Source organism: Vulpes vulpes, chromosome 12, assembly GCF_048418805.1.
Source record: "Vulpes vulpes isolate BD-2025 chromosome 12, VulVul3, whole genome shotgun sequence".
NCBI lineage: Eukaryota > Metazoa > Chordata > Mammalia > Carnivora > Canidae > Vulpes > Vulpes vulpes.
This window is the reverse complement of record NC_132791.1, coordinates 19777387-19790509: the sequence shown is the minus strand read 5'-3', so window position 1 is coordinate 19790509 and position 13123 is coordinate 19777387. Positions and strand designations below refer to the sequence as shown.

At 50.8% G+C, this 13123-nt stretch overlaps 1 protein-coding gene across 5 annotated transcripts in view; it reads left to right on the top strand.

The window, feature by feature from the left end:
* The first annotated feature begins 909 nt into the window (after positions 1-909).
* Positions 910-13123, top strand: part of CCDC180 (coiled-coil domain containing 180) — a 66662-nt gene continuing 54448 nt past the window's right edge. The window contains exons 1-11 of one of the 5 annotated variants that reach the window (XM_072727884.1): positions 910-975; positions 1374-1441; positions 1690-1786; positions 3047-3237; positions 6325-6413; positions 7399-7511; positions 8343-8471; positions 8570-8680; positions 8801-8896; positions 11240-11403; positions 12455-12574. In XM_072727884.1, the coding sequence (XP_072583985.1) occupies positions 1718-1786; positions 3047-3237; positions 6325-6413; positions 7399-7511; positions 8343-8471; positions 8570-8680; positions 8801-8896; positions 11240-11403; positions 12455-12574 (1082 nt within the window). In that variant the 5' untranslated portion in view covers positions 910-975; positions 1374-1441; positions 1690-1717. The remainder of the gene's footprint in view (positions 976-1373; positions 1442-1689; positions 1787-3046; positions 3238-6324; positions 6414-7398; positions 7512-8342; positions 8472-8569; positions 8681-8800; positions 8897-11239; positions 11404-12454; positions 12575-13123) is intronic. The other 4 variants (XM_072727885.1, XM_072727886.1, XM_072727887.1 and 1 more) reach the window with 4 other exon arrangements.

The window sequence follows — 13123 nt, the reverse complement described above, 5'->3', positions numbered from 1 at the left end:
GGGCAGGGCAGAGTGGTGGTAGGAGGGTGATGGGGTAGTTAGTGGTGAGGAGGATGAATGGAACTCAGAGTTTTAGAAAATAATCTTTTCATCCTAATTCCAGACAAGCCTGAGGTCTGAATTCTGAGCACTTCATCTTCAACAAGATGGTCTTTTTTAGAGATGCGTTCAGCTTCTTACAGCCAAGCACTGTGCTGATAGTTGACAGCACAGGTTGGTTTAACCTAGCAAAGCAGATGGGATGGATTTTCTTGACTACCATGGCTGGGAGTTACAGCTCCTGTTTTCTTTCAGTTTCAGAACATTTGGCGTGTTGCTCTGGAGGCTCCTGAGGTGCCCCCTGGCACCCAGGAAGAACTGGCAAGGAGGAATGGGTTTCTTTCTTTCTTTCCCTTTTTAATTGGAGTTCAATTTGCAAGATTTTATTCATTCAGGAGAGACACAGCAGAGGGGTAGGCAGAGGGAGGAGCAGGCTCCATGCAGGGAGCCCGATGTGGGACTCGATCCCAGGACCCCGGGATCACACCCTGGGCCAAAGGTAGATGCTCAACCTCTGAGCCACCCAGGCGTCCCTCGGGTTTCTTCCTTTCTTCTCTTTTAATAAATTTTTATTTATTTATGATAGTCAGAGAGGGGGAGAGAGAGAGAGAGAGAGAGAGGCAGAGACACAGGCAGAGGGAGAAGCAGGCTCCATGCACCGGGAGCCCGACGTGGGATTCGATCCCGGGTCTCCAGGATCGCGCCCTGGGCCAAAGGCAGGCGCCAAACCGCTGCGCCACCCAGGCGTCCCTCGGGTTTCTAACAGTTTCAGGGCTCGGCTCCCTGGGCCGCGGGCAATCCCCGCCCACCTCGGAAAGGAAGTGAGGGCGGGGCCGGCGGGGCTCCCCCCCTCTGCGTTGCCTTGGAGACCAAGTGCGTCCAGCTGCAGTTGAAGCTGGACCGGGCCTGGCTGACCGGCGTGGTGCCTTCTTGCAGGTGGGATGCCGGGCGCCGGGGCTCAGGGCCTCCCCCTCGGCCGGGCTCAGGGGGCCAGGCCGGGGACCGTCCCCCACCCCCAGGCTCCTCCGTAGGCTGGCGGGGCTGGTGGCGCAGAGGGGCCTGCTGGGTCTTCTCAGCATACAGTAGGTGCCTAATTAGCATGGCCAGAGTCAGGCTGCGCCCTCCCTCCGGTGCCCCCTCTCTGTGTCCACTCTTGGCGGGGAGTGGCGGAGGGGGCCCGGCAAGGGTCCTTGTAACCACGTTGAGCTCCAGGTTGGGAGTTCAAGGCCAGGCTGAAATCCAAGCTGACACCTCGGGCATGCTGACTTTTCCCAGGAAAGCTTGGGACGGTGAAGCACAAAACAATAATTTGTCATTAATCTCTGCCCCCAAAGTCCCTCTGGGATTTGCACCCTGCGCAGCGGGAAGAGCCTGCCTTCTCTGAATTCTGCTCTTGCCTGAGGTTTGTTTCCTTTTGGCTTCTTTGCCCCTCCCCTCTTTTTGTTTAAAATGAAAACCCCGATGCCTGAGCGGAACCCCATGCTTTCTCTCAGACAGTGCGGTGGGTCATGCCCCAGCCCGGTTGCCTAGATGGGTCTGGTCCTAGGCAGAGGACTTGTCCTGGGGTTGGGGTGTCAGTTTTTCAACCTCTGTGGGTCAGAATAGAGATCAAACCCCAGACAGGATTCCTGGACAATGAATTCCCAACAGGGGTGTCCAGCCAGCAGCCAAGGTCAACATGTCCTCAGTGGGGAAGGTGACCCAGGTTCCCAGTGGGAAACTCTACCAGCAGATCTTCGAGGCTGAGGTAGGTCTGACCCTCTTCCCTCTGCTCCCCAAACTTTCCTCCTGCTGAAGGCCTTTGTCACCTGGGAATCCAATGAAATAAGGCTTTGAAATTGCTTTCATTTTAAAAATAATTCTTATTGGTTCTTAAAACATAGGAATACAAAATCAGAATCTCTATTCTTGAAAAGCAAAGAATTTACATTAAAATTGTAATTAAATTAGATTAAATTTAAGCTTAAATTATTCAGAAATAGCCAGAATTAACCACTGGATATCTTGGAACCTTTTTCTATGCACAAAAGCATTCCTAGTTTTTTTTTTTTTTTTTTCTATTTAAAAATGGGTTTGATTCAATGCCAGTGTTTTGAAACCTGCTTTTCCCCTATTAACAGTATCACACAGACCTTCCCCATGCCAAGAGGCAGTCATGTATTTCAGGATGCTGAGAGGTTGCCTTATTGTTAATCTAGGACTTACCATAATGTATTCAAGTAACACCCTCTTGACAACCGTATAGGTTGCTGGGATTGCCTTGTTGTCTATAAAAAGCCTATAAAAAACTGCACGGACAAGATATCTTAAAAGAAACACACAAACTTGAACCCTTCCTTTGAAGTTCTGTAACTGCTTATTTAAAAGGGAGTTTTCATTCCTACTTTAAGCCCTAAATAATGCTTTCTGTAGAAGACTTGGAAATTGTACAAGCATAAGGAGAGCACAGAAACAAATTACTCATGTGACCCTGCTGCCTGGAAGCAACACACCATTCTTCACATTTAGCACACTTTCTGTGGGTCATTTTTCTAAGAGTTTAAAGTTTTGAAATCATACTGTATAATTTTGGTTATAATTTTTAATTTATGCTTTTAATTGATATGTTTTGTGGTATATCAAAAGCATTTCCCCATGTCATAAAAAAAAGCCTTTGTTCTTAATAAATACCTAACATTCCATTGAAAGGACATGGCAAGTTTACTCAACCAGTCCCCTAAAATTGGACAGCCCCATTTTTCTAATTCCTTGTGATTATGAAAGATGCTGGCATAAGCGTCTTGGCCCTCATTAAAATTTCTTGAGAGATACCTTTCTAGATGGCTGAATATTTGGGGGTGGGGTGCCTGCATGGCAAATACCCTGGGGTTGAAGGCCTCCCTGCAAATTGTCTTCCTTCTGGCAAGTTCTCCCGTGACCTTATAAGACTGCCTGGTCAGGCCAGGGTGCTGGAGAGTGGAAGTTTTGGGATGTTTGGGGAATCCACTGGGATCTTTTGTGGATACAGGCACAGCTGGTCCGCTCTCTGGCGGCCACCAGGAAGCATGCTGTGGAGCGGTCCATGACCCCCCAAAATGGCAAGAAGCCCTTGATGAAGAGGATGGGTATCCCTGAAGGGGAGATGTTGTCTGCTCGGCAGCAGAAGTGGGCACACAGCCTACCCAATGACTGGATCACAGAAAACCCTGTTCTCTACAGGTAGGTCCTGTGGTCCACACTGCACCTCCACACACTGGAGGTGTGTCAGAGTCTTCAAAGACTCAGAAAGATCTCATGCAAGATGAGGGCCAGGTAGGAATGAAGTCCCAGGTACCTCTTCAGAAAGAGAGAAGTAACAGCACCTCCTTTGCAGAACTCTAGGCTTCTCCCTCCATTCCTCTTCCTTCCTCCTCAGTAATTACTGATTGAGTGCCAGGGCTGGGTGCTGGGTATGGGATCCCACTCTCCTGGAACTTGAGGCCTTGATAGTAAATAAATAAACAAGTCCCCCCAACGGTGGGAAGACTCTGACCCAGAGGATGAATGGGGGCCCAGAAGTCAGGAAAGCCCCTGAGACCAGAGGATGAGGGAAGGGAAGCATGGGGCAAGGCTCTGAGGCAGGAAGAGCTCAGTCCAATCCAGAAGGCTGAAGAAGTCAGTGGGCCTGGAGAGAAGGGTGGGAGATGAGGCTAGGAGAGGCTTGCTGACCGCAGTCGGGATATTGGACTACTGAAGTGAGCACTGATTTACCTATCTGAGGCCTCTGGCTGCCGTGTGCAGAATGTGGGGAGCTGCAAGGTCCTGGCAGGGAGGCCAGAGAGGAGGCTGCTGCTGTCACTATAAGCCTGGTGGGGCTGCAAGACAGAGAGTAGGGCACTTCACATATATTTTGGAGGCAGAACCCACCAGTCTAGGTGGTGGATTGGATGGGAGGAGTGGGCTCCTGAGAGTCCAAGGTCTGTGGCTTGAGCACTTGCGTGGACAACCGAGGCGCCATTCCTTGAGATGGGCGGCTATGGTATTGGGGCTGGAGACTGGGAGTTCCTCCTGAACCTCCACCTTTAGAAGTTAACTTGAGATTCCTGAGCTCAGACTCCTCAAGCAGGGAAAAAGGAAAGAAGAGGAAAAAGAGAATCTGCATCTACCTCACCGGGGCACTGGGGCTGAGCTTCCCTTGGCTCTCCAAGCTCTGCACAAGCCAATAGACCCTTCCCTGGTCTGGGGCTCTGAAGGGGAAGTCAGTCTTTCTCTCCCTGCCTTTGTTTTCTCTCTCACCTACTTTGGGACAGAGATTGAGCCAATGCTGGGTAAAGGTCTTTGCCCTGACCTACCTTTGACTTTTCCCAGGGAAATCTCCCCTGAGGTTTCTCTTCTCTTCTCTTCTCTTCTCTTCTCTTCTCTTCTCTTCTCTTCTCTTCTCTTCTCTTCTCTTCTCTTCTCTTCTCTTCTCTCCTCTCCTCTCCTCTCCTCTCCTCTCCTCTCCTCTCCTCTCCTCTCCTCTTTTCTCCTCTTCTCTTCTCTTCTCTTCTCTTCTCTTCTCTTCTCTTCTCTTCTCTTCTCTTCTCTTCTCTTCTTTCTCTTCTCTTCAAGATTTTATTTACTTATTCATGAGAGACACACAGAAAGAGGCAGATACACAGGCAGAGGGAGAAGCAGGCTCTCTATGGGGAGCCAGATTCAGGGCTTGATTCCAGGACTCCAGGATCACGACCTGAGCCAAAGGCAGGTGCTCAACCACTGAGCCACTCACGTGTCCCTCTCCTGAGGTTTATGACCCTCAGCACCCTTAGCTACCTCCAGATGGGCAAACCCACTGTCACCGAAGCCCAGACTAGAAGTCAGTGTTCTCTAGGCCCTGTATCTGATGCCCAGTGCAGGGATCCAGAGGCACAGAGGTGGGTGCCAGCCGACGTACCCCTACTTCCCAGGAGGACTGTCCTGCAGCCTGGCTGTAACTCTGACTCCCACAAAGGTCTAAGCCCCCTCTCAGTTGACTTGAGAGTTACCTGTGCCTCCCACCAATCCCCGCTTCCCCAGGGTTTAGCCTAGGACCACCCGTTATCCCATAACCGGATAGAGCATCAGTCAGGAGCTTTTTGCCCCACAGGACAGTATTTTAAGAAAGGCACTTCTCATGGAAGGTGCTGGCACTGTGCTGTGCTTGTTTTCTGGAACAGACAAAGACAGCTCTGCCCTGGACCCAGATCCAGAGGACAACTCCCTGTGGCCTGTGGCAGGAAGAAAGATGTGTTTGTAACCTGCCAGGCTATGCTGCCCTCAGATGACTAGGGTCACTGACTCAGCATTGGCATCTCTCTGGAGGGCCTTGTCCCCTTCTTGAAAATTCAGCCAGCCAAAGCCAACCAGTTTGTTCCTTCACCCAGGACAGGGCCTCTGGGTGAGTGGAAGAGGAGCCCAAGGTAGGGGTAGAACAGCACCAGTGTCAAGTTCTTGGGTCAAGTGGCCGAGAAGCCAGAGCCATCAGCATTCCTGTAGTCAGAGTACCTGGGGCTCCCATGGGCACCTAACTGACAAGGTAGAAAAACCCTCCTCTGGAGGGTCAGCCCAAGCCCTGTGATCTTCCTCGCTAATAAGGCTGCAGTGAGGACTGCGTGAGAAATGAGTAGAAAGCACTGCACATGTGGGGGCCCTGAGGCATGACAGGTGTCATTGAGACCTGTTGTGTTTCTGTGCTGTTTGTCCTGTAGACAGTGTTATTCCAAAGCTAAGGTCATGCTCACCCACCCTGGTCCCCCCTGCTGAGATACTTGACCACCCTGGGTCTTAGCTTTCTCCTCCCATGCTGAAACCCCATGGACCATGGACCTTGGCCTCTCACATATGGGTCTAGGAGTCTCAGCTCTGCTTTGTACCATGACTTCTCTAAGCCCCCTCCCCCATCCTGCACAATGGGGTTACCCCAAATGCCTCATAGGATGGTTTGCTGAAGGAGCAAATGCTAAATGCTTAGCACTGGCCTGGCTTTCCCAGGCTGGCCACGCCCCTTCTGGTCCTCAGTTTCCCCATGTAGAAAGGGCTCTTGCTTACTACCCACACTTGGTTTGCGGCCAGAGCAGAAGCAGACTTTGGTTACCTGTCTAGGGACCGTGGAGCCTACTGGCAGTAGATGCCTGGGCAGTGTCTGTTGGGAGATGGATGGGTACAGCCTCAGGGCTGTCTGGGACAGGGTAGGCCTGGGTTATCGCCAATACCCAGGATCCCTCTGAAGATTCCCTTCTGTGCCAGAGGTGCCCTGGTGTGGGGGAGGCAGCTGGGGGTTTACTGTCTTCTCTGCTTGTACTTCAGGGAAAAGGAAATGATCAAGAAGAAAAAATATCAAGAAAGTGAGAGCACTGCTGCTGCCCGAGAGGTCCGGGGCCTCATGGACACCATCGGTGAGCCTCTGTTCAACCTTGAGAGCAGGCCTGGCTTTCTCCCCTCCGCCTCCTTGCCCGAGCCTCTTCTCCTGGGCCTTCTCCTCAATGCAGGGAGCTGGGGAGGGAGCAAGGGGCTCTGCACACTCAGCATTTACTGATGAAAATCAGTAATGGATGTTGCTTGCTTTACTGCAATGTCACAAGAGGATCTCAGTCTACATTGTCTTCATACTATGGAGGAAGGCTCTTTTTCTTCCTGATTAAAAAAATAATACATGCTCACTATAAGTAATTTCTACACGCAACGTGGGGTTTGAACTTATAACAGGCACCCCCTAGTACATGCTTTTGTGGAAAAACAAAAGAAGGAAATAAGCAGAAAGTAAAGATTCTCCCTTCACATAGCACTGCTTCTCCTCCCAAGAGTGTCACCTGCTGTGAAACCACATGGGGCATATGGTGTTGAGGTTCCCACATAGATTCAGGGGACAGCAGAGCACAGGGCAGGAATGCATACCCTAGAGCACACATCCAAACCCCTGCTCAGCCACTGACTGTGTTTGTTCTTTATCCCCCATGTCTGAGTGTCCTAACTTGTAAAATGAGGCTGATAAAATAGAACTTGCCTCTCGGCCTCTTCAGGAGCGCTAGTTGAGTTAGAACAATGCCTGGTACTTGGTAAGTGCTAAGTGTTGGTTATTCTTATCTGTATATGTATTTGCTTCCATAAAACTTTTTTTAAACATAAATGGTCCCATCCTATACATACCATTTGGAAATTTTTTCTGGCATTTAACTGTTGAAGCGAGACTTCGTTTCTTATAACGCTTAGGGATCACCTTTGTCTTTTCTCCTTTTTCCTTAAGCCTCTGACACTGTGGCCTGGTTTTGGGGTCATTCTCCTGAACCAAGGCATTTTCTGCCTTGCTGACTTTTCCTGGGAACTCTCTTCTTGCCTTGAAACTCTGAGGGCAGCCTCCTCATCTCTGTTGTTCTCCCCCAGTTCCTGAGAGGATCTGCGCCACCTCCCTGGGGACCACCGGTGTAGACTCTAAGAGGCAAGGCTACGAGAATGCTCTGGGGAGCTTTAAGGAGGAGATTGCTCAGATTGGGATGGTGAGAGTCCTCCCTCTCTCCCCTTCGGGCCATTCCCAACGTGGGCTTGTCACTGCACCCACCCTCCTAACCCCTCTCCTCCAGCTCAGAGGTCCTGAGTGGCTCACAGTGGTGTAGACAGAATCAGAGTAGCCATGTTTGAGTGGCTCATCATTAGTGCTTGTTATGAGCACAGCTCTCTGAGTCAGGTACTTTTTACTCCTACTTTACAGATGAGACCCAGAAGGTCTTGCATGACTTGGCACATAAGGGGCCAGGTGGGAACTGGGCTCCAGGGCTGATGCCAGAGCCCAGCCCTTGAGCTCCCTGCTCAATCCTGCTGGGGGGTACTCGTCTTCCCACTCCCAGCCAGTCGTGATTTCACTCATCTGTCCCAGGTGTACATGAGCTCTACTTTTGCCCATGACTCTGTGGCTTTGGTTGTGCAACATAACTGAGCCCCAGTTTCCTCATTGGAAGTAAACTTGGAATTCTATCACTGGCCACTTCTTTAATGAATATTTGTTAAGCCCCAACCATGGGCCTGGCCTGATGTCAGCACCTACTTCATGGGCTGTGATGAGGACCAAGTAGGTCTGAGGACAAGGGCTCAGCCAGGAGCAGAGCACCCAGCACTGAATAAATGGTGCCTGACCTTGTGCTCAGGCTGTGAACTAATTAGTACACCGTACCTCCTCAGGCCTAGGTAATGATTATCAGTTTGAGGCAGGACCACACCTGACACTTCCCCATCACAGGGTAGGGGGTGGTGGGGAAGGGACACTCCCCCCCCCCCCCAACCCATCCTGGTGGTGTCAATACCATGGCCATTGCCCTACTGGCCTGTTTTAGGAAATGGAACCCTTCATCTTGGAGCCAGGAATACTTCTTTTAAAAAAGCTGGCCAAGTCTAATGAAGACATGGACCAACTCTTCAAAAAGGTGGAAAGCAACACCAACCTTGAAGACTACACCATCCAAGTAGGGGTTCCCTGTGGCCAGGCCCGTCCCACCCAGGTCCTGCTCTTTCCTTCCCTGCCATCTGTCCTCCTAGCCTGACCCTATGCTTCTTGGCATAGACCCTGTTGGAGCTGTGGGAGCAGGTGGCAGAGAAGTTCCAGTTCCAGAAGCAGGGGATCAAGAAGCTGGATGAGGCCCTCCACAAGGCCGAGTTCTCCCGGGCAGATAAAGTGAGTTGGCCTGCAGGTGGGCTTGTGGTGGTTTTCACCTGTGGAATGTGTGAGGCCTCGTCTGTATCCTTGTAGGTCTCCAGGAAAAGAGAGTCGCTAACAATGGCACCTTGTTTCTAGCTCAAAAGCGTGTTGAAGAAATACATGGAAATCATAGAGAAAACATCCTACCTCGTGCAGCCCGACGTGTACGGGCTGATAAATAAGGAAGCGATGGTGAGTGGTTTGCATGTACTACGGGATCAGCCCACAGGTGGAGCAGGGCCTGAGGATGCCCCAGAGCCCTATGTCTTGGGAATGATGGTTTTCTCATGGGTCACATTTCCAAGTAACTCAAGCTGGTCACTTGGGTTCAGAACCAGAGTTAAGTACTTCCAATAGAAATCTTTCTAAAGTACATGGCAAACATCCCTGCTGTCTTAATCCCAGTTACCTAGCCCAGTGTCACTGGTTTGAGCACTGATGATTTTACAAGCACTGCTGGGCCCCGTCTCAGCTTACCTGGGTGCAGTGCATTAGGTGCTGGATGATGGAGCTGTCCTGCCCTCAGGGTGGTTTGTGCCCTCATCGGCGACCCCAGCCTGCTCTGTTTATTTTTCTAGTGGTTCTCATCTGCCTTCCTGTGGGCTGTCAGTGTCTACTGTTAAACCATGTCTACCTCCTGGCTCTGTCCCTGCTGCTTCCCTGTTCACACCCCACCCTTGCCCAGCTGCTTTCTTTGGGTGTAGAAAACAAGAAATTTGAGGTTGTCCAAAATGCCTCCAAAGTCAGAGTTAAGCCTCACTCCTCCACCATGTGAAAGGACACCTATGTACGTATGTACGTGTTTTCTTCAAGTGTAATTAGCACACGGTGTGATGTCAGTCCCAGGCGTTCAGTACCGTGATCCCGCGATCCTGTACATCACTCAGTGCTCATCGTGACTAACGTGCTGTTAATCCCCTTGGGCTGTTTCACCCACCCCCTGCCCACCTCCCCTCTGGTGGCCACAGGTTCTCTATATTAAGAATCTGGGAGGTTTTTAGGCATTTTTTTTTCTTTATTCATTTGTTTTGTTTCTTAAATTCGACATGAGTCAAATCATATGATATTTGCCTTTCTCTGTCTGACTTACTTAGCATTTCACCCTCTATGCCCATCCATGTTGTTGCTTCCTCTGGCTACTCAGGAGCACATTTTGCTTGCATGGGCTTCCAGGTCCCCTGCAGTAAGCAGGGCTTGCCAGATCACGGGCCTCCTGGCAGTCACAGGGTGAAAGGAGCACAGTGCTCAGAATCCCAGAGGGGCTCTGGGTCAGGTCTGCACCTCAGAGTCCTGGACAAAGCACAGACAGGGAGCTGACACAGACCCCCTGCTCCACTACCCAGATACACAAGCTCCTGAAATAAGTCCGTTCTTGTACCTTGAACTCCCTATCCATAAAATGGGAGGAATGATCCTTAAAGACCAATACCTGTTGGGGGAAGGAGGTGGTAAAAGAGAGCTTAGCAGTGGCCGTGGTCATGTGAGACAAGCAAGAATGCCTAACTTTCATGCAATGGATCTATTAGGGGAGTCAGAGTTAGCAGCATCCCAGGGATGTTTCATTGCTTTACTTCCACATGCTTATTTTACTCATTATAACAACTAGCACTGGCTACTTACTCTACGTGCATCTATCTCATTTAATTTCACAAAATCCCTGTGATGCCAATAGCAATAGCCTCACATGATGGCAGCAGAATTGGAGGCTTAGGAAAAACCTGCCAGTGCCCCCCAGCTAGGAAGTATAGCTGGCAACAAACCTCAGATTCCAGTGAAAATTGTTACTGGGATTTCTACCTGTTGAGCTTGGCAGGTTCTCACCCTTGCTCAAGGTGGTCCCTTGAGGGCTTGGGGCAGTTATGGGGACATTTGGCTGTTGCACTCCTGGGGGGCCATGGGAGAGACTGCTCTCAGAAAGGGGGAAGGCTACTCAGTGGCAGAACAGTGCCACAAAAATGAAGAATTGTCCCCACTGCCTTGCCAAGGATGCCCAGGGGAGGATCACTGGGAGGACTGTGGAAGAACGTTCTAGCTCTGGCCTCATTTGGCAATTGGGTTCTTCATTCTCCTCACAACCAAATGTGACTGGTCCCTGATGGCATGAGCATTCTGCTTTTGGAACAAATTCATTAAAAAAAAACCAAAAAACCCAACCCAAACATTTAAACACTAAGAGCCCATAGAGTGCTTATCTCCAGTGAACTAAAACCAGCTTCTTTAACAATCTGCTATGGTCTTGGGACTGGGTTGAAGGTACATAGGTAAGTCAGGATTCATAGGTAAGCCTTCAAGAAAGACCCCTGTCACTGACCAGGGCTGCTCAGCCCCTGGCAACTTCATCGAGTGTCCAGTGACCCCTTAGTGTCCCTTAGATGCCGCCACAGCCCTACTCAGCCCCACTAGGCCCCAGGCCCTCAGCCTGCACCTCACCTGGCCCCCCCCCACCGCAGCCCCCCGCCATCCCTCTCCAACCCAGCCCAGTTCTCACTTTGGAAAGCCTCTGCCTCATGTAGAGCCTGCCCACCTGTACCACAGGTTATAAACCAAGCCCTACTGGCCAACCGGAGGGCCATCGCCCAGCTGTTCATCAACCTGATGGAGGCCACGCTGCAGCAGGAGCTCAAGAGCCACCATCGCTGGCAGAGCCTGGTGGACTCCTGGAAGGCTCTCAAGAAGCAGGTGCTGGTGCAGAGTTTCAGGTCTGTGACTGCCTGCACTGCCCACAGCTCTTCCCTGGCCCACCTGGAAGGCTGGCACAGCAAGCAGGTGGCCCTGCCCTCCTATTTTCCATACTCCAAAATGCTGCTGTTCTTTTGGGGGGTAAAGCCATGTGCTCTTTTCTTTTTTTAAAGGTACAGTAGATAACGATGTAAAGAAGAAATTAAAAATCACTACTAATCTCTCACCACAGGGAGAAGCACAGCTGATATTTTGGTATATTTCCTCCCAACCTTCTTTAGAGCCAAACTGCATATGTCGCTCTATATCTTATTTTCTTCATAAACATATCACATAAGCATTTTCTGAGCATAGTACCAATTGTTTGAAAACATCTGCCTGTTATCTGCCCAATTTCCACTCTACTGTTACATGTAACCCTGTAGTACTGAGCTGAGAATGGTGCTCTCTTGGGCTTTAGTACTTCCTGGCCTCTGGTAGTTTCATCTCTGGGAGGGAGGGAGAAGGCCTATCTCCATGCTTCCTCCACCAGGTGGCATTTTTGTTAATCCGGCCAACAAGCAAGGCTTTCTTTGCTCGTTGGGCCATGGTATCCATGGAGGATGGATGCCAAAGAATGTCTGTCCATCTGCACTGTGGGTCTGGGGAGGGGAGGCCCATCTGCACACCTGAATTTCCAGATGGAGAACCTCAGAGTCTGACACTGAGGATGAAAGAAAAGGCCTAGATGAAAGAAAAGGTACATCCTCATGGATGTACTAAGGCCTGGCTTCACCTGTATTTTCCCTGTGAACTTGATCAAGTACTTGAACGTTTTAGAGCCTTTTATTCCTTATGCAAGGCAGACATGATGATGGGCCAGTGTGAGGGTTTCTGTGATTCTTTTCTTCCACTTCCCTCACTCCCTCCTTTCATCATTGTCCCAGAGGCCCCCAATGGGGAGGAAGCAGCAGGAGTGGTATAAGGGTACTTAGGTTCGGAATGTCCTCACCATGCATCTCAAGCCCACTCTCCCACCTCTCCTGCCCCTCCTCTCCTCTCCATGGTGCCAACGTGTGTCTGGATGCCCAGTGAGTTCATGGCCAGTGAGAGGATCCAGGCTCCTCCGGCTGTGAAGAAGGAGATGGAGAGCATGCTGAAGAACCAGAAAGTCCTGCAGGAAAAGCGACTGGAGCATCTCTGCACCATCTGGTACACTGGGAAGAGGCTGTAGCAAGGGATGCTATGGAGGAGGCAGGCACAGTCCTCAGCATTGACCATTCTCCTAAGGCATCCTCCAGGCCAGGTCATCTCCTTGTTCCCTAGTCCTGTGCTGGCTGCCTGGGCCCACTTTCTGGGGTGTTTCAGCCCTAATGGCAACAAAGAACATGACACATTTGCTGGGGAAGTCTAGTGTGACTGAGCCAAAAATGTGGGAGGAGGCAGTGGCAAAGGGGGCGGGGAGAGTGGGGGTTGAGGGGGAGAGGTTAAGGGGTTGGACTTTTTCCTAAGGGTTGGTAGGGAGCAGAGTGGCTCCATCAGCCTTGCAGTTTGGAGGGTAAGTTGGAGGGTCTGAGTCTGGAGCCTGGAAGTCAGCGAGGAGGCTGCTGCCATTAGACAGGAACCCTGGATGCGCCCCTCAGACCTGGGCTCACCTAGCTCTGATTCCTTAATAAGCTGTTTGGTGAGGGGCACAGTGAATGTCCTAGACCCAGGAAGCCTTGGGAATCCTGTAGCATCCACTCTCAACAGCAGGATGGA